Source organism: Embiotoca jacksoni, unplaced genomic scaffold (genome assembly GCF_022577435.1).
Source record: "Embiotoca jacksoni isolate LCO1_2020_lvr unplaced genomic scaffold, fEmbJac1.0.p SCAF_8, whole genome shotgun sequence".
Taxonomy (NCBI): Eukaryota; Metazoa; Chordata; class Actinopteri; family Embiotocidae; genus Embiotoca; species Embiotoca jacksoni.
Window position 1 is genome coordinate 7852964 of NW_027185436.1, and position 25976 is coordinate 7878939.

At 42.0% G+C, this 25976-nt stretch overlaps 4 protein-coding genes across 11 annotated transcripts in view; 2 read left to right on the forward strand and 2 right to left on the reverse strand.

Moving 5' to 3' along the window:
• Window positions 1-5378, forward strand: LOC138191834 (intracellular hyaluronan-binding protein 4-like). The gene is made up of 8 exons (XM_069138876.1): window positions 1-491; window positions 1176-1314; window positions 1799-1960; window positions 2091-2162; window positions 2255-2335; window positions 3420-3591; window positions 4771-4959; window positions 5205-5378. The coding sequence occupies exons 1-8, from the start codon at window positions 245-247 to the stop codon at window positions 5268-5270; spliced, it is 1128 nt and encodes a 375-aa protein (XP_068994977.1). The 5' UTR covers window positions 1-244; the 3' UTR covers window positions 5271-5378.
• Window positions 5379-5433: 55 nt separating this feature from the next.
• Window positions 5434-18504, reverse strand: cdc14b (cell division cycle 14B). 8 transcript variants are annotated; one of them, XM_069138873.1, is made up of 17 exons: window positions 17324-17420; window positions 17144-17202; window positions 16865-16955; window positions 15865-15940; window positions 15002-15094; window positions 14786-14862; window positions 14329-14395; window positions 14093-14243; window positions 13784-14014; window positions 13535-13673; window positions 13065-13230; window positions 12824-12921; window positions 8461-8508; window positions 8249-8374; window positions 7741-7909; window positions 6536-6601; window positions 5434-6374 (listed from the first exon to the last, which is right to left on the reverse strand). In XM_069138873.1, the coding sequence occupies exons 2-16, from the start codon at window positions 17187-17189 to the stop codon at window positions 6578-6580; spliced, it is 1602 nt and encodes a 533-aa protein (XP_068994974.1). In that variant the 5' UTR covers window positions 17190-17202; window positions 17324-17420; the 3' UTR covers window positions 5434-6374; window positions 6536-6577. The 8 variants fall into 8 exon arrangements, 6 of the variants coding, with proteins under 6 accessions (XP_068994974.1, XP_068994970.1, XP_068994973.1 ...); XM_069138869.1 differs by lacking the exons at window positions 17144-17202; window positions 17324-17420 and adding an exon at window positions 18171-18504; XM_069138872.1 differs by having other exon boundaries at window positions 17144-17432.
• A 246-nt stretch (window positions 18505-18750) lies between these two features.
• prxl2c (peroxiredoxin like 2C) lies at window positions 18751-22025 on the reverse strand. The gene is made up of 6 exons (XM_069138877.1): window positions 21767-22025; window positions 21371-21439; window positions 21166-21219; window positions 20245-20350; window positions 19994-20128; window positions 18751-19864 (listed from the first exon to the last, which is right to left on the reverse strand). The coding sequence occupies exons 1-6, from the start codon at window positions 21947-21949 to the stop codon at window positions 19734-19736; spliced, it is 678 nt and encodes a 225-aa protein (XP_068994978.1). The 5' UTR covers window positions 21950-22025; the 3' UTR covers window positions 18751-19733.
• Window positions 22026-23939: 1914 nt separating this feature from the next.
• Window positions 23940-25976, forward strand: part of fbxl17 (F-box and leucine-rich repeat protein 17) — a 221453-nt gene continuing 219416 nt past the window's right edge. The window contains exon 1 of the mRNA XM_069138868.1: window positions 23940-24149. The gene's annotated coding sequence lies outside the window, so the exon portion shown is untranslated. The remainder of the gene's footprint in view (window positions 24150-25976) is intronic.

Below are 25976 nucleotides of genomic sequence, written 5' to 3' on the forward strand. Positions count from 1 at the left end.
TCGGACGTGAAGTACCGTCAGCAGCTCTTTTTTTTCTCTCGTAGCCGAGCTGGTAAACGGCGCTTTCTCGAGTTCAGTCTTATCAGCGCGGTATTTGTAAGACATGTGTCCACTTTGAGGAGGGAACCAGCCCTTGAACCCCGCCGCTTTCTTCTTCATCACACACACACACACACACACACACACACACACGCACACACACACACACAGGCTAGATTAAAAAAAAACAACAACAAAAAAAGAAATGCTGCCGGACGCCTTCGGGTGCGCTGTGGCGAACAGGTTCGGCGAGCTTCTCGACGACGACGGCGATCCTTTCGACCTGATCAGCGAAGTGGAAACTGAGAAGGAGGAGAAGAAGAAAAAGAAGAAGAAGAAGAAGAAGAAGGAGGAGGAGGAGGAGAAGAGCAAACAGAAAAAACCTGGACAGAAGGAGTCCCAGAAGGACAGGCGCCTCCCAATCGCGTTGGGCAGTCATGACCCGGCGCCAGGTAAGCTAAAAAAAACAAAAAAAAAAACAACCCAGCTCGGCTGCTTCACCGCGACACACCCTGGATCCGAACGGTTCTGGCTGCTGCTGGTATTTCTAGACCGGGCAGTCCGGCCAAGAGTGACCCGGTTTTTTTTTTTTTGGTCCAGGCTGTGTCAGCTGCTGATGATGCAAGGTCAGCGAGGCTGCTGAGCGATGTGCATGCCGGGCAAGAGTGCCTTTCCAATCTCGACGCAAATGACAGTCTCCGGGAGTTTGATGGCAAATTTAAAAAAAAAAAATAAAAAAAAAAACGAACGGAAATCTATAGATTAATTCCTGCCAGCCGTATATTGATAAGTAAGAAAAATAAATCTATAAAAACGTGTTTTTTTTTTTTTTTTTGTAGAAGGCCAGTGAGCAAGGTTGTAAAAGAGTAAAGATGGAGATTGGGATTGCTCAGTGTTGATACCTGTAGGCGTACTGGTAAATTCACATATCTAACCAGCAATTTTCGCGGTATTATATAATGCATTAAACTATTTGTAAAGACTAGGATAGGTGCTCTTGATTTATTTACTCCCCCCCCCCCCTTTTTACCAAACATTTGAGTATCCAGGATCTGTCTATATCATTTGCAAACAAAGAGGAGAGGAAAAAGTGCTAAAAGACAATTCAGTATTTGACTGCCTCAGTGTGTCCTCAGTCCAAAAGCAGCAGGCCTGTCCTCCACCAGTGATGGAGAGTGGCGATGGCATAGAGGAGGCCCAGAGAGGCATGAAGAGAACTGCTGCTGGGCAGCGGAGGCCCAACCAGGAGCCGCCACAGGAGTTTTCCATCTCCAAGTACGTCTTTCCATAAGCCGGGAGTAAAGGATAACTCCTGCATTCTGATTTCCAGAGTTTGGCCATATGGATTTGAATATGTGACAGAATTATTTGAAATGAAGTGGCTAAAAAAAAAAATCCACTTAGTACATCGACAGAAAGGACAAATAGTCCTTAAAGCACGTGCGAATACAAGTACAATTTGGTGGACATTTTTGTTCAAATTGAGTTTTCAGGTGTGTTCGTATGGTCAGAGACTAGTTCTGAAACCGTGATTGTTTTTAAATACCGTTTTAAAAAACAGTAGTTTGGATATAGCCTTGGTCTAGTATCTTATGACTGTCGGTATTAGTCAATGCTTTAGCATTAACCTCACTGCTTCACAGCAACTGGTACGGATAATGTAATGTCACTTACCAATGTCTATGAAAACACTCTCAGCAGCTGAGTTTAAAATGTGGGAGCCGTCTCAGGAATGAGTGTTAATCTGATTGGTCGATAGGCCTCCCTATAGTGCAGATTCTGACTTCAAGGACAGAGGAGGGTTCAGAGGTAGGAGAGGAGCGAGAGGAGGAGGAGGAAGAGGAAGAGGAGGAGGATACACGAGGATCGCGGACAACTTCAATCCGAGGGACAAGAGAGAATTTGATCGACACAGCGGAACGTATGATTTTTGTTGTTGTTGTTGTTGTTCATGTCTGATTTTAAAAAGTAATTTTATTTTTTTTTTTTTTGGTTCTCTGAAATGTTGCACAGATGGGTATAATCAATCATTTATAATCTAATCATTGCAGAGGTATCTCTCCAGAGGAAAAGAGGGGAGGCCGAGGACCATGGAACTGGGGCTGTGTTAATGAAGCTGCAAGGTAAGTGAACTTTGATTAACATCAAAATAGCAACTTCGATACTAGGGCACAATAGAGACCTGTTTCGGTTTGTCCATGTCCCTTTTGTGGAGTCAACTGACGGAGGCGACATCCGATGCGCCGGTCAAATCTGAGGAACCCCAAATCCCTGCTGAGGAAGAAAAGCCAAATCGGTGAGTGGCACACAGAAGTATCTTTGTTAAAAATGACGTCGGTGTCGTTTAATGGCGGGTTTCTGCCAAAAGTGTCAGTTGTGTAGTCTAGGGGAAAAAAATGGGGGGTGGGGGGAAAGCAAATTTTGACTGTTGTTTTAGTATCTATGAACTAGATTTCTGTTTAAAGTTTAAACAATGCATTTGTTGAAAAAAGTATAACATCTGCTGTCTCAATATTTCTTGGATACATCTTTTTGTGTACAGTTAGGGTTTGCCCTCTTTCAAATGATATATTTAATGCATCCCCTGGCTCCCAGCAATATGCCGGTGAAGTGCAATTTCTTCTGGTGACAAACGTTTATCCATTAGAAGCTACCCAAGGATCTCTTCATTTGGCAGTGTTGTACTAGATATAAATTGTGACGTAGCAGTGTGTAGGATTTAGTGACATCGAGTGGACCGGTTGCATACTGCAACTAAGGCCGTGTTCAGACTGCAGGCAGATCTGATTTTTTTTTTTTTTTTTTTTTTCCTCAAATCAGATCTTTAGGACTGACTGTCCTCACTGCTATTCGCAAGTAAACAGATCGGATTCGGTGTGTCCAGACATCACCAACTTGTCTGCATGGGTTGCTGTGGTATGATTTAAAAAAAAAAAATCAATCCAGATACAATCTGGATATGACAAAAATCAGATTTGGGCTGGCAGTCTGAACACAGCCCAGTGAACAACTCTGGCTTCACCCAAGAGTGTACAAGCGTCTACGGTTGCCTCAAACACAAAAGGCTCTCTCCAGTGTCAGTGTCAGGTTTGTTTCTTCTCGGCTCCTGTAGAAAGTTGGCGGTACAACACTGCAAAAGGGACCTTACTCCCTATGTAGATACGAAGGGCTGATTCTGAGGGACCAAAAAAAAAACAAAACACAGTGATTTGGTATTTTTCATTTTCTACACAAATGAAAACACAATTACGATCATTGTAGCCCACTGCTGCCAAAAGATCTCCCTAAATCTTAACACGTACGTCCCCTTTTAAGACGAGATATAGATTTGTAAAAAGAAAGTGGACCGACGGGATGTAGTTTGTCCTCAACCCTTATAGAGCAACAGATGAGGACGGAGAGATGGTGGTCCAGGTTACCATGGAGATGACGCTGGATGAGTGGAAGGCCCAGCAGGAGATGGGTCGTCCCAAAGCAGAGTTTAATATTCGCAAAGCGGAGGACAAGATTCCCTCCAAGGCCAAGGTGATCCACAAGTCAAAGCAGCTGGAGGTGAGAGAACTTTCGCATTCGTTCGCAATAACTCTTGTATTTCCTCCTGATGGAAAAAGGGGAAATGTCAAAATATGAACCTGACGCAAAGTAATGCTGAAATAGACGCGTTTCAAAAAAAAGGGGAAATTTGCCACCACGACCCGCCAACAAGCAAACATTATTCACAGTTTAATAACCATTAGGAGTTTTTAAGGGTCCCACTAATGGGAAACACGCCGACACATTCTTCTTGCATGCAAGTAGCTTTTGTTTGAAGCTCGTTCAGAAAATAACAAGCTCTTTAGGTCCGTGTGAAACGTATCGGCCGTGACTGTAGAGACAACGGGGTCAATGTAGTCAGTCGAAGCAATGGGTTCCACTCTTTGTCTCGTGGAAGCAGCTGGAAGGTGTTGGTCCGGCACCAGCTCTGTCGTTTTGACGTGTTCGGTGACACAGTTGGTGGATCTGCAGGTTACCCGCTGCCTCGGTCACCAGGGGACGTTTTAGATGCAGCACCGTCCCTTGTTCTACAACAAGTTGCGTTTCCAACTTGCGAAAATCCCCAAATACGAGTTCCGAGGATGTCATGAACAAGTATCCGTTTTAGGGAGTTTTGTCCCGACTCCTACGTGAAGCTGTATTTGAGCGTGCGGCTCGGGAAGTGCAGCGGAGAGAGAGGCTGATGCTGCAGCTGAAAACCTCCGGCGTGGACACTTTTTGTTGAACGCTGTCGTGCACCGCCGCGCTCTCGTGGCTAGAAGTGTGCTGGAGACCTTCTTCAGGATGCCAACGACAAAACTGGAAAAGACCACGCGAACCGGCAGTGCCTGCAAGCGGGGGTGAGGGTGGTGATGCGCAACAATGGATGGAGAAGCAGTTTTCTGAACATGTCGTGGCGTTTATGTTTACAACAGCTGCCGGCGTTACAGTACGTGGTCAGTTTAGTGAGCACTGAGGGAACTATTGCTTCAACTGACTACATTTACCGTCAGCACGGAGTGGACACCTGCAGAAAAAGGGGCACATTTTCCCTTGAACTTAACCCGTGTTACTCGGTGAGGTTCATCACACTGTAATTTTCCATTAGTTTGTCAATCAGACCATGTTCCAAATACTTTGTTGTTGTCATTTACAATAAATTTAGCTAGACATGTTTTTTTTTTTATTATTATTTACTGCTTCTTTCCCATTTTTCAGAACCTGAAGATGCCTGTGGAGGACATGGAGGATGATGGAAACTTCCTCCGCAGGTCTGTGAATGACATCACCTCCCTCTTGAACATCAATTTCGGAAGTCTCGGACGCCCCAACCGTGGAGGCCGAGGAAGGGGAGCACGAGGTGGTCAAAGTAGTCGCCCAGAAAGACCCCCACCCATGTTGGAGAGGGTACGTTCTTAACTCTGAGGAGATAAATGATTGTCTGGGTTTTAGGCACAAAGTGTGGGAAGACCGACAGGAAGAATCTTAAACAAATGCTTCTAGATTAGATGTGCACTAGTTTGATATCTGCATTTGAGCTTTTGCCTATTTTCTAGAGAAGGTGTTCCCCTCACATAATTGACTACTAGAAAACAAATTAGAAAAAAAAAAAAAATTCTATGCTAAATCAATGACTACGGTTTTCCCATTAGGAGGATGCTCTGGCGCCTAATCCAGATGACCCAGAGGACTTTCCAGCACTATCAGCAGGAAGATAACTATATTCACTCATCTGCATTTACATCCTGCAACAAAACAGTTTTCATGGTTTCAGCTCTTTGAGGTTTTGGGTTCTTTTGACTGTTCAATAAATGCTTTTGCGAGTTTCTGTTTTCATATTTTTGAAGCAATACGACAAGTTATCAGATGACCCACCAAGGATAGTGTATTACAGGGACTTTTATTAGCTTAGTTCTCCATGGAGCTTGTACACATGATATCCCAATGAAAAAAATGTCAGCTACTGTGTAAATGCACGGTAATATATTGGGCTCATATCGCCACAGACATTGTTGGGAGTACATTTGTTTAAAAAGTCTGATTCTATGCGCTTCAAGCAAATGTCTTTCGTGGATTATGAACATGGTTTGGACAAGGCCACATTAGGACCGTTGTCTTATTTCATAGCATGATTCTAAACTTACAAAATATTTACAAAATACAAACCGAGTATATCAAATGTCGACATATTTACAGTCTTCAAATGCAGGAGCTGAAGAGCTTTAAGTAAATGACGAGAATAATACGAGCCAGATATTGACAACGGAGGTACAAACGTGCACAGTTCTGTATCTTGTGATGGTATTCTTCCCAACACTCATTGCAGATTTTTCAATTGTATCCAAGGCCAACACGCATCTTGTGCCTTTTTTTTTTTACAAAGTCCTCACCTACGTTTCATCTACAAATCTGCAAATTCTCCTGCTTTGTAATCCAAAATATCTGCTGCACAGTGGTCATGTTGGAGGGAGTCTCTTACGTTCACACATTCACCTGCCGGTCTGATGGATGCGGTTCAATCTGTTTGCTACGGCATGCTTCAATAAGTAGGAACAACAAGGCAATGATAAATCTGTTTGTTTGTTTCATGGTGCTGTTTAAAAAAAAAATGTATATAACAAAAGTGCAGTATGGGTAAAACTTGCAATCAATCTAAAAATTAATTGCATGTCACATCATGTTGGTTAAAGTTTGTTCCAACTTTCTCAAAATTAAAAATCTATTCAGAGTAGTACAGCTGTATAGAAGTTGGATTCCCTCCGAATTTCCAGATCCACAGGCTTCATCGAAGAAGAGGAGTTCTAGCCTTGGGTATGGAGTGACTGTGGAAGAAAGAGATTGTTTGAACACGGCAATATTCAGTGACAAGCTATCAGATATGTCTATAAGAATGCTGTTTTACAGATGATTAAAAAAAAAAATCATTTGATGGTATTTAAAATTCAGTCATTTTAAGTCAGAAAAGTAGAGAGGAGATAGATACCATAGCCTGGAAAATCGAATTGATTGCAAAGAGCTGCGAGTTTTACGTCCTCTGGAGACGGTGCGTCTGTTACGTGTACGAAGTACAAAAGAAGGAAAGAGAAAGGAGAGAGAAACATTTCAGATTAGCAGCAGTAAAGAAGGCACGTGTGGCTGCAGAGTGGCGCCGGCAGGCCGTAGGCAGATAACTCGGTGAGCAGCAGAGTCCAGAGAAGCTATAGCCAGTCATACTCCCCCCCCCAAAAAAACACTGCTCGTAGAGAACATGCAAGGAAAGATGCTGAAAGCACAGAGCTGAGGCAGGTGGAGCTGAATTTGGCATCCTGATAGTGGTACATAAGCAGGGTCAGATTTACGACACGTTAGTACTGGACAATGTCAGCCTGTGTTTAATGTTAGTACGACATCTAAGTAAAAGAACCTGGGCTGGGTTGCATCATCATCATCATCACTACGTCTAAAATGAATCATGGTTGACAAAAAAGACATAAACTCAGTGGGAATTTAAATCTAACAGACTAACAGTACACAAATTGAGCAGGAAGATGGGAATAAATGTTTAAAACTTGTAAGAAAGTCAAAATACAATCCAAAAAAAAAAATTTGGGACATTTTCGAACTTGATTTGACTGAATTTTCATTTTGTTTTACTTCATTCTTTCAAGTTAACTCAGGATTTCATTCGATAAAAGCAAGTCATTTTTTTCATTGACATCAAAACCCCTGGACTTCCTGATTTGTGAGATCCAAACCGCGCTGGGTAAAAAAACAAACCCCAATCACTTTAAAATGTCTGTTTAAAAAAGGACTTGCGGATAACGGTATATTATATACAGTTATATTTAGTTAAAATTGTTGATGCAGCCCAGCCTGAGCACATGAAGTGATTATGGCACGACCACTATCTTGAACATTAAGAGGAGAAGTAGGGAGTGTGCTGAGCCTCTGGATTTTGGCTGGATTTACACAGACACCAAAGATCAGATTTGACCTTTGCGCTACAGACCTCATTATCCCATTGCTGCACAAATCAGAAAGGAACCATATTAAATATGACTCTTCCTGTTTGGGCAGCACAGTGGTGATCTGCTTCTCATAAAAAAAGAATTAACTTTAAAAAAAAAAAAAATTTAAAAAAAAGGTCTGTCTGTGTGCAAATGCAGCTCAAGTCTCCGTACGGCTCAGAGCGGGTCTGAGGGAGCTTGCCTGCAGGTGGACCTGCGCCATGTTTAAGTTGATGAGAGTGCCTGTGCTGGGTGTCACACTGGCTGTGTCTCTACGGCTGCCGCACGGCTCGCAACACATTGGGTCTGTGTCGCCAGCCGCGACATGCAAGTTGCCTAGGGACCTGACCAGTCTGGTGTGGTACAGGGAGCTGCCAGAGAGAAGGGAAGCTGTCAATTTAGTCCGCAACGATCCACGAGTGGCTATAGCCTCTTGGCAGCTTTTCAACCGTGTCAACGCCGCATATCAAAAACACATCAAAAACAAAAGGCATGTATTTGTTACCGCACCAACGAAGCACCTCTCTTGATAACGTAGACAATAATTGACGATAATAATCTGAACTCAAACTGTACAGAGGAAGCGTTCAACGCCAAAGACATCGTAAGTCTACCTGGGTGAGTAAAATTGCTCCTTTTAAGTCCTTTGCTCCTGCTGATTATGCATCATTTGAATAAATGAGAGCAGCGTGTCAACTTTAGCCACTGACCTTCCTCCTACTCCGTTGGCTGGCAGTGAGGTCCTGGTCCTCTTCCTGCTGTCTGAGCGGTCAGACAGCGCTATGGGGCTGACGCTGGTCTTACAGCCCTGAACACTGGCCTGCAAGATGACCCTGCTGCAGAGGAGATAAATGTCAGTAATTAAGTCTGTTTAAACGTCGGCGTGTTGGTATGCGTTTTGTATGTATACTGCAGAATTTACCTCAGGGACTGTGATGATGACCTGGTGTGTATCTTATTCTCTTCTTGTCTGTGAAAAACAGAGGAACAGAAAAAAAGTGAAACTTTACATATCGAGAGACATGACAGGGTGTAGGCAGAGGAGGAAACGACTGCATGGAGATGGGCAGGAATCATCATTATTACACTCAGCAGCCAGGCAAGATTAGTAAAGCCAAGTTAAGTACCAGGAAAGGCCAGGCGGTGGCACTAAACAACTTAAAGAGGGACTTGATTGGTCCTGGTTATTTTTATCAACAGGGCTTAACTGTCTGGCAGAGTTACATTTTAACAGTTGGCACTCAAATCAACACAATAACCAGCAAAGCATGATATTTAAAGATGACAGGATGATGGGAATGTCTATGGTATAAAATCATTATGTACAGAAAATGGAGACAAGGACAAGGCAGGAGCCTCTGATGTTTTTTAAAAACTGGCTCTGCTCATCAGCTTTAATTTGACAATATTTACAGAAAGAATAAAGTAACAAGAGGATGATTTTGAACAGGTTTCTGATTTGGGTTGGGAATTAAAAAGAGACCAGGGTCTCACTTACAGCATTCTCAGTTAGAGCTCCAGAAGGGGGGGCAGGACAGGTTTTTGGGGGGCTGACGGGCGGTAGAGCTCATTGAAATCCTAACCCGTCTATACAGAAATGCAGGATGGAAGAAGGGAAGCCATACACAATCCACCACAGGGCAAGGCTACACAGGGAGGAGAGCAGCATGGCTACCAGCCATCTGAAAGGAGGACAAATCCAACAACAAGAGCAAATGGACAAAAAAGGGGGGAAAAAAAAAAAAAAAAAAAAGGAAGGAGAGACAAGAGACGTCTGGGCAGGACACAAAGCCTCCGATGCTCTGCTTTTCCACTGGGACTGGATGAGATGAGACACCTTTCATAGAGCCTTGCATCCAACAGATGCAAGAGACGGCACGTTTTTCTTCTTCACTTGCTCTGATGCGTTAGCAGTCTGCCGGGACCCGACCAATGTAGGACATTTTAAGTAGATATTGGTACGTAAGAAGTTAAAGCTAATATTGTAAAATAAAAGGGCTGATATTCCATTTTACATAAAAAAAAAAAAAAGAAAAAAAAAAAAGGTTTTTGACAATGAGCTCAGTTCATAGTGGGGCAGGTTATTTACAGTTTACAACAAACTTTACCTCTAAAATATGACCCTAATAAGTAGATGTAAAGATGATGCAAATTTACATTACCGTGAGGGGAAAATATAGAGCCTATAAAACATTTATGGAAATCAATAGACATAAAGTATCTGCGGTTGATATCAGCCTGCCAATTTATCAGTTTGGCTGAATTAAAGTATCCGTTATCAAATTTTTGTTCAACAAAAACAAACCATTTTTCAAAGAAACCTGAAGGACTAAACAAAGCTCAGATGGTATGCGCAACACCGATCCAGTCACAAAAGCAATGGAAAAACCACAGGCAATTGACAATGATCCCGGCCCAACATTAATTATATGTTAGACACAAACGCAGATTGAACACAGAGGCATGTGCATGCGTGCATGTCCAAGGTTGTCGTGCCTGTTGCCATGCATGGAAAGGCAGAAAAGACGAAAAGTTTTGATAATCTTCGTTCTAACCGTCCCTGGAATTCAACATGCGCTTCAGTGTTACATAATAAAACAAACAGTGGAGCCAGATGGTGAAGTTCAGCTGGAAATTAGATGTGTAGCAACGCATACACTGATACGGCATATGGCCTGTAGTGCAAGCAAATCTCCCTTCTGCCTCGACTCCCTCCTGAGAATGGATAAAAAAAAACAAAAAAAACGTCTCCATCCCGCTACGTCCTCAGAACCTCACAGATGATGCTTTGTAATCCTTTTTATTAGAAGGAGGATCAGGAGGAATTTACCATCCCAACAATGTAATTTAAAGCCACAAATTAAACTCATAAAAACACCCGTCTCTGAGGATCTTCATACCGAAAAACTACTGTCAGTTTCCGAAAAACACCGACAGCTTAAATGGTTCAGCTGGCAAGTTACCTACTTTACCAAACAATGAGGAAGTACCTGCTGCAGATGAGAACAAGGCCAAAGTTTCTCTTACGAACATTTTTTTTTTTTTCCTGAGAAGTGCCAAGTCTGTAGTGCAAGCCAAGCACTGAAGCTTTTAATTCAACTAATCCAGATCTTGTGTAAAACCGTGATTAGTTGAATAATTGGTGCTGCTGTTAACAAGTACGGTGGGCTCAGCCCGAGAGCTTTATCGTAACTCGGAGGATATCTCGGATAGGCCTTGATATCAAAGCAGAGCAGCCAAGTGTGTCCATGATGCACACAATGAAATGTGTGTAAATGTAATGCATCCACTAAGTGCATATCCACTTCACACCATGGTCATCCAAAGAAAGACAGAAAAGAAAGGGGGAAAAAAGAACAACTTCAAAATGAGCCATACCGTTAGCCATACCATTCACTGGCATAGCAACCATTTCTACAGGAGGAGGATGTCAGCTAGAAAGGAAGTGATGTCCACTTACCTCCGTCATACAAAACCTCACATCCTCTCTCTGTTTTTTCCTCTCCCCCACTCTTTCTCTGCCTCTCTGCTATTTTTTGAACGGCAGGCAACACATCGGCCACACCGTGCCCATGAGGCTGCAGCAGAACACTACCACCTGCCTGACATGGGACAACAAAAGCCAAAGCCATATGGGTACATTGGCAGAGGCCGTTCAACCATCGTCAGCCGTGCTGACACTCAGCCTTCCACAGCTTGATTTACATGGGCACAAAGGATGTGGACCTCAGGCAGAGAAACAACAGGGGGGGGGGCAAATCATGACATTATGACTCTTCCTGATCAGCATAGGATTAGCGGTAGCACTCGAGCACCTCCCATTGGACCACAAAGCTTCCATACAGCTGGCTAGTCACATGTCACATTCATCTAGCTGCACCAGAGCATAAGCATACTTATGTCTTTGCAACGACGTGTAACAACAACTTTTACAGACAGAACTACATGTTTTTTTAGTTCTGTTATATGTATGTACGTCTCTCTTTTGTTTGGCATTTCCAGGATTTATTGGTGTCCAATTTCACAACTCCCGAGCTGTTAATTCACGCTTCTGTTGCTGCAGGGCAAAGGCTGGGAGAGATATAGAGACGTGGCCTCTTTTATGTTTAACTGTTGAATTGCATGCCGCCCCATCCAGCGTGCAGTACCATCATATTATCAGTTCACTGCCCCATGGTGTGAAATCAGTTCAGCTTCGATCAAGGTCTGCACTATTTCTAAGGTCCTCCTGTCTTCACATGTGTCAACACTGTAGCTCCGTCCAATCCCAACTGCAATTCTACGAATCCGTGTTTAATCTCAACATTTATGTCCACTGTTGTTTGACTGTGCAGTGCTGATTAAATCATTTTTAAACCCAGAGTTTTGGCACCAAGTGCTGTGGACATTATCGTCCACAAACTGCGCATGTCTTCTCCCAGTAAAGTCTTAGTTAAATATGCTAATCAAATCCATGTTTGACTCAACAGTAAGGTTTATCTATTGATTTAATGATTGACCCAGTTACCTCAAGGACATTGTGACATGATGATCAGGTGACTAGCAAGCTCTATATTGATTTGGCCTATGTATGTTGTCCCCTTAACTCTGACTTTTATCTTGAGGTTTCTGACCGAGTATAGATTACCGGCAGTAAAACAATCTTTAAATCCCACATCTTTTGTGCCTTTCTAAATCCAGCCCTCAATATTTTTTTCTCTGGAAGAGTGTGTATCAAGTAACGAAAATCCAGCCCTCCAAAACAACCGTCACTTACTCTTAGTATCTGAGCCACTGTTTTCCTGACTCATTGTTCCCTCTCATAACTCACTGATCACAGAAGAAAATGTGATTACTTTATTACACTTGAGCTGGATATGATGGCCTTTAATCCAAAAACGTAGTAGGGGGGGGGGGGGGGGGGGGAAAGTAAAAATAGTACAGGGATACTGCCTGGTTCCTTAACTCATAGATAAATTATGATGTTCGGATGAAACTGCCGTGTTATGGCTAAAGACGGGCAGCTATAACTGATGAGCCATGCCTAAAATTTGACTCAAGAAGAGCTGACTGACCTGGATAAACACTGAGGAAAAGAGAAACCTAACCCAATGAAATGATAAATGTCACAGGAAAATCCTACATGGTCATTTTTTTTTCACTCCAAATGATGTTATTTATGATTTGAAAAACGCTCCTGTATACGTGTAAAGATCTGAGGGACTGACGAGGAGAGGAATCGTTTACACTACTACAACATGTTGGCGTGATGCATGATGAGGCTTGCGGGCTGCGTGGATACTTACGACAGTGAACCTGAAGACGACCTGGCCTGCCTCTTGCTCTTAAGGGCTCGTAGTTTATCACCCTGCGTGAGGCCATTTCTCTCATCTTCATCATTGTACTGTAAAACAGAGAAAGAGCAAGGGGGATAGACACGGGGGTACGTCTTTGCCGCTCGTTGGAATTTTTCCTTCTCACAGAAGTCCAAAAACACGCAAAACTTCTGCACCTGAAAGCAGGACAACAGTGTCACTTCCAACTCACCAGTTCCATTTCTTCTTTCTTGGACACCCTGTTTTTGTTGCTTCCGTTGATGGTTATGTCATCCACTCCGGACAAAATCCTGGTTACAGCGATCTTGCCATTCTCTCGTTCATTTAGCATCTTCTCCCGGAAAACATCTCCATCTGCCCACAAACTGTTCTGCTTCCTGATGTACGAAATGTCAACAAACCACAAATGTAACTTAAGATTTCTCAGGAAACTTGCCCTGACATTAATATCTTCTAATGTGGGAGTCTCCTTTTTTAGAGCCTTTTTCCTAACTCAGCACTGTCAGAAAAATCTGATCAAGCCACACCCACAAACACTGATTAGCAAAGTTTCTGACTGTCAAACTCTTCATACCTAAAGATTTTTTCCAACCTTTAATAACAGTATAATACTATATATAGTAGCGCTTTGTGATCTTAAATTAGGGACATTTTGAAAATCCTGCTTCGGTAAACACTTACTCCTCAACAAAGTTCTGCTGAGGTCCAATGATGGACCCTGGTCGGCAGATCCGTATCCATGCAATGGCCTCTGCTGCAGTCAGACGGTAATGTTTCATCATGTAGCAGCCGATCAGAGTGCCAGTCCTCCCAAGACCAGCTAAAATAAAGCAGAAGTGGTATGGCATTAAACTGTGCCACAAACAGCATACTGAGCAGAGTTCATACGGCTACATGTATATGATTCATGTCTTGAATCATAAATGTTACCTTTGCAGTGGACAGCAATGCCTCCTTCGGCATTCTCACAGATGTTGAGGAACTTCCTGACGATGGCGTCGGTCGGTGTGCTCCCGTCCACAAAGAACAGGTCATGATGTTCGAAGCCGGAATCTGTAAAGCGCCTGGAATCGTACATCTTCTTGTTGAGTCTGATGATAGTGGTGATGTTGTGTTTCCTGAAGTATGGGATGTAGGCCTCAGGAGCATGTAAAGGGTACCCTTCGGTAAGAGAAAACCATTGTTGTGAGTTCAGGAGGTCAAATTAAGTCTCACAGTTCTGTAATGTGCATCCATTACCATTCTCTATTTTGCTTTTTGGATGAGGCCCACTGAAAGCGAGGAACTTTCCTGGGATGATCCAGTTCAAGTCTCCGTTTTCTGCTCTCTCGTAGTGCTCATATTCTTCCACATCAAAGTTGGAGAAGTCGAGCCAGCCGTGCTGCAGAGCCTAGTGGATGGTTGAGAGGGAAATCACTTCATCAGGAGCATTGCAATACAAGACAGAAAAATAAATCAGTCTTGAAAGTACATACTTTGTGAACACCACGAAGGCAATCTCGGATGTTCAGATTGTACATGCAGGTTCCAAACGAAGCATCTCTGTAAAACATAGAATATAATGATGGACTTAATCTGCACAACATACTCGGGATGTTTCATTTCATTAAAACAATTCTCTGTCCAGAATGCCAACTGTGACCTTACTTCTTCTTTTTTTTTTTTTTTTTTTTTTTCAAAAAGTAAGCCCTATACCTTCTATCAACACTCTGTGCCTTTAAAAGTCACAGTAAGTCACCGACCCTTCTACGTCATTCTTGAGCTGCAGTTGCAACTTATCAGATGGACTAGTCTGTCTATGTTTAAGATAACATTACACTTTGTAAAGTGACTATAATACGTCTGTCGATGCTAAAACAATATATTGTCATGCAGTAGCTGCAGTCATGAAGTTGCTATCACTGAGGATACAAACTGTTGGTGATTTGTTACCTGAATGGAATATATGTTGAATTCTTTGACACCAGCAGATTGTAGGCATCCTCTGGCATCATATGTAGATGCATTACCTTTAAATACAAAAGTCTAATTAGCGAGTGTCCTCTTGTATTACATACTGATATAATTTCAGCCTTTGACATTCAGGATAATGCTAGGTACAAAATAAATTCACAAGCTATTTGTAATGCGTGTTTGTACACTACTTACTGCATATGAGCCTATTAGGTAGGCAGCATTGGCTTGTTTTTTCTGATCTCCACAGGTATAAAAGATTATCTTCTTCCTTGAGAGCATGATGGACTGTACAGAGACATTAATAACAGCATTAAATGACATGTGATGATTTATTTATTTGACTTAAAGATGTAGAAATGACATGAGTCGACCTATTCACGTTTTCCACTCCTACTATGCAACACTACATAAGATAATTTTAATTTGAAAAGCTCTAGTAAGACAGCCTTAGATCCTTCATAGACATGTTGGAACATTTACTGACTTCATGACAAAAATGTTACATAGGTGGTGGGGTGAATGCCAAGCTCCGCCAAGGCTCCGCAAGAAAATGCATATCACATGACCATGCATTTACACCGAGCATGCCACACATAGGAGCGTGACGAATCAGGGAGACACACATCATGAATGATTAAAATCTCTTGTTTTAGGGCTTTAAAAATGCCAAAGTAGTGTGGACATTATGCAAAAAATTTAACGTATTACTCTGGATGGAATCTCTCGATGCGGCCAGGCAATCTCTACAAACGGCAGTAATGTGCTAGAGCTGCAAAAAAAGCTGAATCATCAGTGGCCAAACTTCAGGTGCCCAAAATCTGTACCCAACGACCCCCAAAATCACAACACAACAAAGAGGAGCAGTGCTGTCACAAGTTGACAAACAAGGACTATTAAGGACATAAATTGAACAGTAAAACAGCGGACTGTCATTTTATAGAGCTATAACCCTACTTTACTTTGTCTAGCTACTGCAGGTGTAAATAGATATTTATTGAGGCAGGTTTTTCTTCTTCTCCTCTCTTCCAGCATTTAGGAGCATCAGTTTACTTTACCTTGAGCTTTTTCGTCAGCTTGCAACAGAAGCGATAAAACATGGCCAGGTTGAGGGGACCAAAGTCCGCATAGAAGCTGAGAGAGGGAGGGAGAGAGAGAGAGAGAGAGAGAGACAAAGAAAAAGAAAGACTGTGTCAGAGTGGCTATTTATGCAACCAGCTATTGTCTCTGGGGAAGTTTCACTAGATAGAATCCACTACCTTAGATTGACACAGTAAAAAAACAAACACTGAAGGAGTAAAGACTTTATTTGGAAGCATTTGATGCTGGAGTTGGTCAATCACAATGGGACAAAAAGCAGCAAAGACAAGAGGTCCATTTTGTATCACTGGCATAAAACTCTGAAAGGTCAGTTTTTTCCTCTCCTGCAGCCAATCTCACAACAACCCACTAAAGCAGCCCTGCCCTCCAGTACACTCTGGATCTACAGGAGGGAGGCTGTGGCTCAGACGGTAGAGTGGGTTGCACACTAATAGGAAGGTTGGTGGTTCGATCCCCAGCTCCTCCTGTCAACACACCTAAGTGTCCTTGAGCAAGACACTGAACCCTAAGTTCCTCCCCATGGTGTACCATCGGTGTGTGTGAATGTGCTCCTGATGACAGCATGGTGATCTGTCTCGTGAATGGGTGAATGGGAAAACCATGTTAAAGCGCTTTGAGACCAAAAGGTGATAAAGCACTATACAAGTACAGATCATTTACATGTTATTTACCTTTAAAGTATTTAAACTGCCAAAAAAAATAAAATAGTGCACCATAATATTCACATCAATTTCTTAGTAAGGAGTTCTGCAATCAAAGCTAACTGAGATTCGCTGTGTTTTAAATGAGGTGGAAGTTTAGTATGGTACAGAAGATGTCCTTTAGATTATGCACTGATAGCTTTAAGGTTGAAGGCCTCCTCAAAGAAGAGGAAGGGTGAGGGGGCAAAGATCAGAAACAATGCCAGTAAACCCAAGACTGTTCAAAATGATGAGGGACGAGGACCCGATTACTCACTTCTCGTATGCCAGCTCTTCATCTATGCAGAAACAGTGTCTTTCAGCAGTGCTCTTGATCTTTTGCTGAAGTATCGCAAAATATAGTTGATCTGCAGGGAGAGGAGGAGGAGGAGGAGGAGGGGAGGGGAGGGGGGTTAGAGCGACAAAATAAAGAGGCAGTTACTTGCTTTTGTCATGCAAACATACTTCTGCAGACTCTCAGTTCCCACAAACTAGTACATTTTGTCCACAGCAACTTTTTTTTTTTTTTTTTTTAAAGTCTTTCCAGGCAACTTACCCTTGATGAACTCAATACATCTTGACGAAATATCGTCAGCGGTCATCTTGGTCGCAGTTCTGAACATGAGGTTTTGCAGAAAAATAACGTACGTCTTACTTCACGAGGACTTGCGCATACTAAGTAAAAGATACACAAACAGCGTGCTCGGAGATTTAAAAGATGAGTTAAAACCGGTACCTTGAACGTATAACGTTGCAATAAACACGTACTTGAGCCTGACTTTGTTTTCAAAGAGGAGAAAGTCATCAGTCGAAGAGGGGAAGGAGAGTTTCGACAGCAAGTGCGCACTCTGCTAAAAAAAAATGATCCCCGCGTGACTCCTCCCCTAAGGTTCTCCGCCTGAAACTATTGGTTGCGAGAGATGCAGGACGCCGCGCGATTGGAGAGAGGACCTGTCAGTTCGGCTCTGCCCCGCCTTCTTCAGTTTAAAGTTCTCAACATGAGCAACACGATAGGCCCCGGGATCGTTGCCCGAGCGGTTGCTAGGACGATCCCTCAGCCAATCATATTCGTGATTTCCACTTGGACGCACCTCCCTCTCTCGGACTTGAGCTCATCGAAGATGTACTCGAACCAGGAAACGCCATAAAGATATGAAAATTAACATTAGATGAGGCCGACGGTGGGTTGACTATGATATTTATGACATTAAAACACTACATCTCTGTGTACACGTCTATAACCTGCACACCGTCCATAAAACAAGATGGTGCAGAAAAAAGATTTTTTTTTTTTTTTCTGATGTAATTACTTGCACTAAGATCAATACCAGCATAAAACTGTTCGTATTCAGTATTAGTGCACCGTGAAGGTAAACTCAACGCAAACCCAGTGCATTGACGACAAAAGGACAGACGGTGTCGCCATATTTGGGGAAAAAGCAGAAAAAAAAAAAATCGGAGACTTTCACACGCCCTAGTTATTTAAATCGTATCTGTGTGCGTGCGCAGCCTGCCGTGCGCGTCTCCACATATTTGCCAACTAGGCTGAAAGTTGTCAGGGTTCATTCTGCAGACCCTCTTACCTGTTATCTCAATGTAAATATCAGCGTATGGCTCCGCCTCTGAGCTGTTGGGAGCTGCACAGCGCTTTTTCCTCGACTCGGCTCGTCTCCTCTCGCTCTTGCGCTTCATTTTCTCCTCAGGGCTGCACGGTGGACATTCCTGAGCAGCTGCACCAAGACCTCCGCGAGTCCCCGTTTAGTTGCTGCGTTAATATGGCATGCTCTGCTCCTGCGCTCCTGGTGATGTTGTTACTGCGTGTGTGTGTGTGTGTGCGTGTGTGAGTGGTGTGTATGTGTCAACCAAGGTAGCCTACAGTTGCCTGCTCCAGCCTCTCTGGTGGTGGTGACGTCTATGAGCAGGGGCAGGTTTCTGCTTTCTGAATCCCCTGCAAGTGACGTATCAGAATTAGATGTCCAGTGCCCACCCCTCACTGTTCGGTTGTAGCAGCTGTGTAGCCCACAGATAACGCAAGTCCCATATTGGTCCTGAATAAATCCCATTTGGATACAACTGTGCTGTGACCTTGTGTAAAGTGCAATGTGGGAGGCAAGATAAATTCCCCCCCCCCCCAAAAAAAATAAATAAATGATAAATATAATGTGAAAAATAAATAATAATAATTAAACTTTATTTACAATATAATAAACACTATAGACGTGGGTATAAAAATAAGACTCTGACAATGCTGTTAAGTATTAACTATGCAACCATTGAAGGACATGACATTACAACTTTTACATACAGCATTACAACAAGTAACATGATGACTCTGATAAATGTAGAAAATCAAAAACAAACACCATTTTACCTCAAGGGCCATTTCCTGGCTGTTTCAACCTCATGAGATGTGATTGGAAGCCCTGGAAACAATTTGACCTTCAGATAGTAAAATGACTTTCTCCATAGTCAAGAATACGCTTTAAACATAAACAGTGTGCTTAAGATCTATCCAAAATTGGGCTCAACGGTCAGGTCTCAGCCCAGTACAGCAACCATAGTCTCAGAAATACTGGGACATAAATATCTGTTACTGAAAATGTTGCAATTTGTCCGTGCACAATTGTGACGTAACAAAATAATGAAGTAACATATGGTGAGGTCTGAAATCACATAGAAAATGTATATTTTATGTCAACGTAATTAGAAAATTAAAAAGTAGGAAAATATGGCATGTAAACAAAAAAAAAAAAAAAATATATATATTTAAGATTCTGCTCTCATTTAAGCAAATGTGAACATTTATGGGGGCACTTGAAGCCTGAGGAAGACAAACATTCCTGACATCACAAGATGCTCTTTGGGATATTGTCTCATCAAGCTAGGATAACAAGGGTTAACAGGAGTCCATGCAGCTCTATTGCTGCTGTCATTGAATCATAACTGGGGCCTGCCATCTCATGTTCTAAATTCCAGGTACATTTTTCACTGTTTCAACTTTTTGCTGAAATTATGAAGCTAAAATGATCATTTGTAATGGACATTTTTACTGGTGGTCTCCCACTTTTGGACCCATCTGTATATACAGTGCATGTGTGATAATAACAGTGACGTGGGGCGAAGCACACTTTCAGGTGGACAGCTCGCTACACCTCAATGATCTTTGGCTTATCGCTGAAGTCCAGGGTCTGTTGAACCCCGGCGAGCTGAAGGAGCCAGGTAATGGGCATGTGGTCGAGGCGGTTCATGTCAAAATGGAGGAAATGAACTTGAGAGCCTGCAGGGAGACAAATGGTGGAAGGGAGGGGGGGGGGGGGGGGGGTTCAATGGCGGTAGATATGGAAATTAAGATTGAACATTTACACAAATAACACATAACAGGAAATAAAGAGACAGGACATCTCACCGGGTCCTGCAATGATGGCTCCACCTTGCTGATGAGGGTCACCTTGAAAATCGAATGCATGGCTCCTCATGGCCCTCCATATACTCTTCATTTGGCCCATAAAAACACCAGACTTCACATGGGGACTTGGGTGCGCTGAGTACACAATAAAATAAATCCGGAGATGCAATTTCTTTTTTATTAATTATCTTTTCAAAATAAGATCACTGCTGGCGCTACAAGTTTATGACTTCATACTGTTATTGCATTACCAGAGTCTATAAATTTCTCCTCTCTCTTCATCCCAAGCTTTTGGTAAATGCATCTCTCCGGGTCCACATATATTTCATAGGAATACCCCGTCAGCAAGCAGAATGGCTAGACGAGAGATAGAGGAACATATCTCACCTGTGTACAATGTCTTTAAATAAAAATGCAAGTTCATTTGTCATTCAAATTAGATTTAAAATATAGCTGATATTGTTTCTTCTTTCGGACCAAAGTATAAAAACAACCAAACATTTAGGCTGTGACACAGTAACTCTCTGTAACTTAAGAGTTGTGGTCAAGAACCGGCAACTGCAATGCAACAACTGCTAGCTCGCTTAATTCATTTCTTAATCGGAAGGGAAGGAGTCCTCCTATCAATCTGGAGGTTGTGGCTACTGCTCAATTTGGAGAAAGGTACTTATATGCAAGTATAACAAAACCTGGTCATAGTTTACTTTGTCGAAAACGTATCTCTAACATGAATTGTTTTGGTGCTCTCATGACTGTTGACAATGCACCAGTTGATAAAAGGAAACACGTTCAATTTTTTCAATGATTATGTCTATAAGAGTGTCACACTGTCTTTAATTATTTTATATTGGTTGTGAAATTCTCTCAATGCCATAAGTGTTATTATTTATTTACATTTGTTTATTTTTTTAGTATAATTTGTCTTATATTTATTCTACTTTTTATTGGAGAATATATATACTTGTAATATAGTCTATATATCCTGATGGGCTGAAGGAGGGTCACACTCTTGTATTGATTGCTCAAATGTTCGGATTTCTTTATTCTTGTGTTGGAAAAATCATTAATGAAGTTGTTAGAAAATAGAACAATTTAAAACATCCATGCAGGTGCATCAAAATGCAAAAAAAACACCCAATAATCTAATTGCATATTCATAATTAATCAATTACCTCTATATGGTGGTGAGCAGACTGACCAATCACAACCAGTCTAATGTCAGCCCCCTGCAACAACACACATCAAATTGGGGATTGTTTTTATAATCAGTAATTTATTACTGCAATCTGCTACTACCAGCATTTGATTTGCATGTCAAATGTGCAGCTATGCTCCTGGTGACTGCCTCCAGTGCATTACTCTTAGATCAGGACTTACCTGTAGTGCTTCTCTGGGTACTTTGCTCAAATCATCAACATACTCTTTACAGCTGTAGCACAAGAAAGTCTGCAGAGACATACAGTTTATAACGTATTAACAAGTGACATGAGAGATTACATTACAGGACTCGCATCTTGCAACTATATAATGTTTCTCCCTCTCTCTTCGCCTATATGGACATCATCCCTCCATTCCTCCATTTCCACCACAGCACGAGAGGTTGTTGGGGCACGTGTACATCTCACCTGATGCCCACCTTGATGTCTTTCAAGGCCACCTTTTTGAGGCTCAACCGACTCAATTACAGCCTCTCTTGAGTTTACGAATGCAACTTCAGGCATCTACAGCCTAAACACCATCTGCAAGGCTAAGCCAGAAAAAGGTTTGCCGTACCCGCACGAAAATGATCACCGATTTCCTGTCTCCATACAAGGTCTTGAACGGGACCGCGACTCCATGCCGGTCGTAAATTAAGCAGTCTTCGACGTCTCTGAGATCAATATTGACAGAAGCGGTCCGAGTTTCCCGGTTTTCTACAGTTACTTGTCGAGTTATTGGTGAAACTTCTCCAGCCATGTTATTTGAGGCTTCCGATGTCGCGGTGGTGCTATTTTAGGAACAGCCGTTCAGCCTGGAGGAGCTGGTGGCTGGAAATTCACGCCCCTAATGGGAGTTTTTGTGTGTGTGTGTGTGTGTGTGTGTGTGTGTGTGTCAGAAAGAGAGAGAGAGAGAGAGAGAGAGAGAGAAAGCGAGAGAAAGAGAGAGGGCTTTTAAAATGAATAGGAAAATAAAGAGTTAAAATGAGTGCACATGGAGACCTATTGCAATAACAGTCCTATACTGTATGCTTTCATATGATAATCATGTTGTTTTGTGCCTTGAAAAATGTAAAATAGTCACAGAGTTGCTCATGGTTTAACCCCTGGTGTTGTCCTTGGGTCAAAATGACCCGCAGCTGTATTCAACCAAGTTCTATTTTATTTCTATATTTTCATATTTTTGGGGGATCATTGGTGACAAGGATGCTGTGAAGGTTTCTTTAAACCCCCCCCCCCCCCCAAAAAAAAAAAAAAATCCCCCCAAAATTAAAGGGTTAAATATCCAACCATTAAAGGGATACTTTAGAAGGCCTAAAATCTTATTATATTCACAAGAGCAGAAGACCATTTATTTACCCAAAACCGGACCCTGCTTTTCTCATAATCAGAAGAATCAGAATCAGCTTCACTGGCCAGATATGTTTGCACGTACATGGAATTTGACATTGGTTGTAACATGCTCTCAATGTACATATCCAAAAAAACCGACATATACTCCTAAACAGATGAAAGACATTTATAGGCTACAGCTCAACATTGGTGCAGCATAGTGCAATAATGTAACATAAAAAACAACTTCTATGAAAATCTCTCTGCCTTCCAAAATAATGTCGTAGTCCCCTCCCACCCCCCGCCCCTCCCATCTTTTTGGTGATACAGAAACACAGACCTTCTTTTTCTCAGACTTGACAGAGCCACATGTTATGCAACAGTGTCCACAGGCTGAATTTTGGGGGAGCTTTATCCTGTGTTATGTCTCTAGTTTTACATTTCAGACTTTTGTTTTGATGATTAGTCTACACTGCAGTCACAGAGATTTCCTCAAAGATAAACAGTACAATTTTGGGCGATGGCAATGCCGTCCTGCTGCACAGACCAGTGACATGCCAATCTATGCTCTGATACTTTTGTACAATGTAGGAAACATGTGTAATATTAATCATGGGTGAAATGCACAGATAAATTAAAAAACAACAACAACAACAACAACATAATGAGCATGTAACCTCTGGCTAACTTTATTGTTTGAATGATCAAAATGGGATCTCCTTGGAAAATAGGTTAGACATTCTCTTTTATTTAGCAGCATGCAGATATTTGATGTTCCAGTTGGATTGAGGTGTATAAAATTAAGGACACAACAGGTACAGGCTGTGTGGTAGACTGCACATGGCAGCTTCATTACAGAACATTGCTTAAGCCCCCAAAACTAACCAAACCTGCTGCTGGAATACTATCTCCCTTAACGTTTGATGAGTGTCCATTCGACTTTGGTCATTTGATTAAACACAACTTCTTTTAGAAATATGCACCAGGTACACATATATTACATCAACTGCAAAGGTATACAGAGGATACAAAGGTATCAAATCACCGGGCCCCTCAGGTAAATAAGTGTATAATGTGCGACAGTGTTACATTCCCAAGCAATTGTTACAGTTACAATAATAACCACAATCTGTGAACCTGGGGGCCTTATAGGCTCAAGGGCTCTGGGATATTAACTTCACCAAGTTTTTGGAGTTGGTAGTTACGTTGCGAAAGGGACTCTGTGGTGTTTTAATTCTGGCTTTTAAACAAATAAAAATAATTAGTCATGGAACTGATCATGCACAAACCGAGGCTAGGTATAACAAGCCTCACCTCTTCCTCAGGCCTCTACAGCTGGCGGGTTCACGTAGCTCCCCAAAAACGAATTACGAATCGCCCTCGTCGGCTTCCGTCCCGCTGCCCTCTCGGTGCGGAAGTGTTGTCCTCAAGAGCAGCAGCCAGCACCAGAGGCAGACCCAGAGCTGCCACTGTTTGGGACAAACACCACAGCAGTCAGGTCGCTGCTTTTTTTTTTTTTTTTTTTCTTCTTCTTGCGTCTGCGTCTCTCCTGCCGGGACTCGTCAGCGCTCACCTTGACCGCGTATTATGCAAGCACCGTCCGGAGCGTGGGAGCGCCGTGCGAAGTGGTGAGAGCTGCTTCATATCGGGGCTACAGCTAACTTAGCATCTGGTGAAGGAGCGAGCTAGCCTGGCAGAGAGAGCTCCACGGAGCCGTGTCTTTTTCTTTCTTTATTTATTCTCTCCCTCTAAACGAGGGAACTGCGTTAAGTTTAGAGCATATGTGAGAAATAAACCTGTAGCTATTTCAGACGAACCGCAGCCGCCACGTTAGGAGTGCGCGTTGTGTGTTTGTGTACGCCTAAACAAATGACCACCTGTTCACTGTTTACATCTCTGTGTTTTCATCCGGCAGCGGCCAGATTGTTCCGCTGCCAGACTTTCAATATGACAGGAACAAATCTGCAATTTGGCATTTACACTTGTGCTTTTTTTTTTTTTTTATTATTTTTTTTTAACGTTTGACAAGTAATGTATTCACACGATACAAGTGTAATAAGCTTCAGCTGGCTGCTCCTTCGTAGTTTTAGCATTTATACTGACAACGTGATCCCTTTTTACAAACAAGATCGTCATTTCATTGTGATACCGAGCCAGGGTGTTGCTTTGCTTTCTAGTAATATGTTTTACATGTGCAGGAGGAGAATGCAATTTCTGTTTCAGCCTCGTATCTCTTCCAGTATTTGTGGTTCTACCTTCGTTGATCGTGACACGCAGAACAAGCTCACATGTTCTTTGTTTTGGTGTGTGTATAAAGCTGTGACATGCTGTTTTTACATTCTCCAGTCCACACTGAGTATGAATACATCCTGCATTGTTATTGCAATGTAAGCGATTAAAAACAAGCGCCTCGCTGTTCCCTGTTTGTCCTTTGTACGTGCCAAAATGCCCCCCCCCCCCAGAAGTCCAGATGAAGTTCATATCAATCTTTCATCAGACTATGTCAGCCAAGGTTAGGGTTGTCTTTCAAATCTAATATGATATTCCCTCTTTGTGTTGTTAATCCTCCATTGCAGCATAGTCAAGAAAGCTTGTCTGGGGAAAAAAAAAACAACATAAACAAGAAATCGTGTGGCAAAAAGGCTTCAACTTTGAAAGACATTTATTTGATTTTTCTAAGACTGAGAAAGGCTCATTTTCACTTTGCCAATATGGACAGAAGGAATGATTTAGGCAACCAATACCAGGACAGGCTTGTAAAAAGAATGAATGCTATCTTTTAAGATCTTTGTTGAAGAACAGTGATGATGATGATGATGACGGTGGTGAGAGATGAAAATGATCTCAGATATGACTACTGCTGTGTGCGCTGGTGACCATAGATAGATAGACATTTTTCTTACTTGTTAAGGTAGCTATCCACTTATAAAGTGATATTAAAGCTATAATATGCACAACTGGTTACAGAATAGTATACATGAAATAATGTAATAAGAGCAATAATAATGTAAAGTATAATCATTATTTCTTTATTCACCACGCTAGGCAACGGCTGATTATGGAACCTCAGTACTTTTCATTTAATGACTGAAATATGTCTATTATATGGAGCATTTCAGACGGTGAAATTGTGAACATTCACTGAAGGCTTTGTCGGGTCTTCTTACCTATTTTAAATTTTGTTTTTTGTTTTTTGATTTGTCTTCAAATTGCCAATTTTATGAAATAATTTTTTTGTGTCTCATTGCTTGTGTTCATATAACTGTTCTTTGTTTGATAAATGTGGCTTGTTTTGATAAATGAACAAGAAAAGGGTATAAAATATGAATACCAAAACTCAAGTTTTGATACCAAAACTCAGGTTTTGATGCCAACATCGAGAGCCAGTCTGCCGTATCCTGATAATCATGGACATGAGAACATTGCTGAATGATGCATTTACTAATGAATTTACT

What these genes read in the sequence shown, in the direction of transcription:
- LOC138191834 (XM_069138876.1), top strand. Translation starts at nt 245, where the DNA reads ATGCTGCCGGACGCCTTCGGGTGCGCTGTGGCGAACAGGTTCGGCGAG. An exon ending in CAGTCATGACCCGGCGCCAG is followed by an intron (nt 492 to 1,175) that starts GTAAGCTAAAAA and finishes GTGTGTCCTCAG; the next exon opens with TCCAAAAGCAGCAGGCCTGT. An exon ending in TTTGATCGACACAGCGGAAC is followed by an intron (nt 1,961 to 2,090) that starts GTATGATTTTTG and finishes TAATCATTGCAG; the next exon opens with AGGTATCTCTCCAGAGGAAA.
- prxl2c (XM_069138877.1), bottom strand. Translation starts at nt 21,949, where the DNA reads ATGGCTGGAGAAGTTTCACCAATAACTCGACAAGTAACTGTAGAAAAC. An exon ending in CTGCTCACCACCATATAGAG is followed by an intron (nt 20,351 to 21,165) that starts GTAATTGATTAA and finishes TCTCTCGTCTAG; the next exon opens with CCATTCTGCTTGCTGACGGG. An exon ending in GGAGAAATTTATAGACTCTG is followed by an intron (nt 20,129 to 20,244) that starts GTAATGCAATAA and finishes TTGTGTACTCAG; the next exon opens with CGCACCCAAGTCCCCATGTG.
- cdc14b (XM_069138869.1), bottom strand. Translation starts at nt 18,279, where the DNA reads ATGAAGCGCAAGAGCGAGAGGAGACGAGCCGAGTCGAGGAAAAAGCGC. An exon ending in AGAAAGAAGAAATGGAACTG is followed by an intron (nt 12,922 to 13,064) that starts GTGAGTTGGAAG and finishes TCTGTTTTACAG; the next exon opens with TACAATGATGAAGATGAGAG. An exon ending in TGGCGCAGGTCCACCTGCAG is followed by an intron (nt 6,602 to 7,740) that starts GCAAGCTCCCTC and finishes TACACGTAACAG; the next exon opens with ACGCACCGTCTCCAGAGGAC.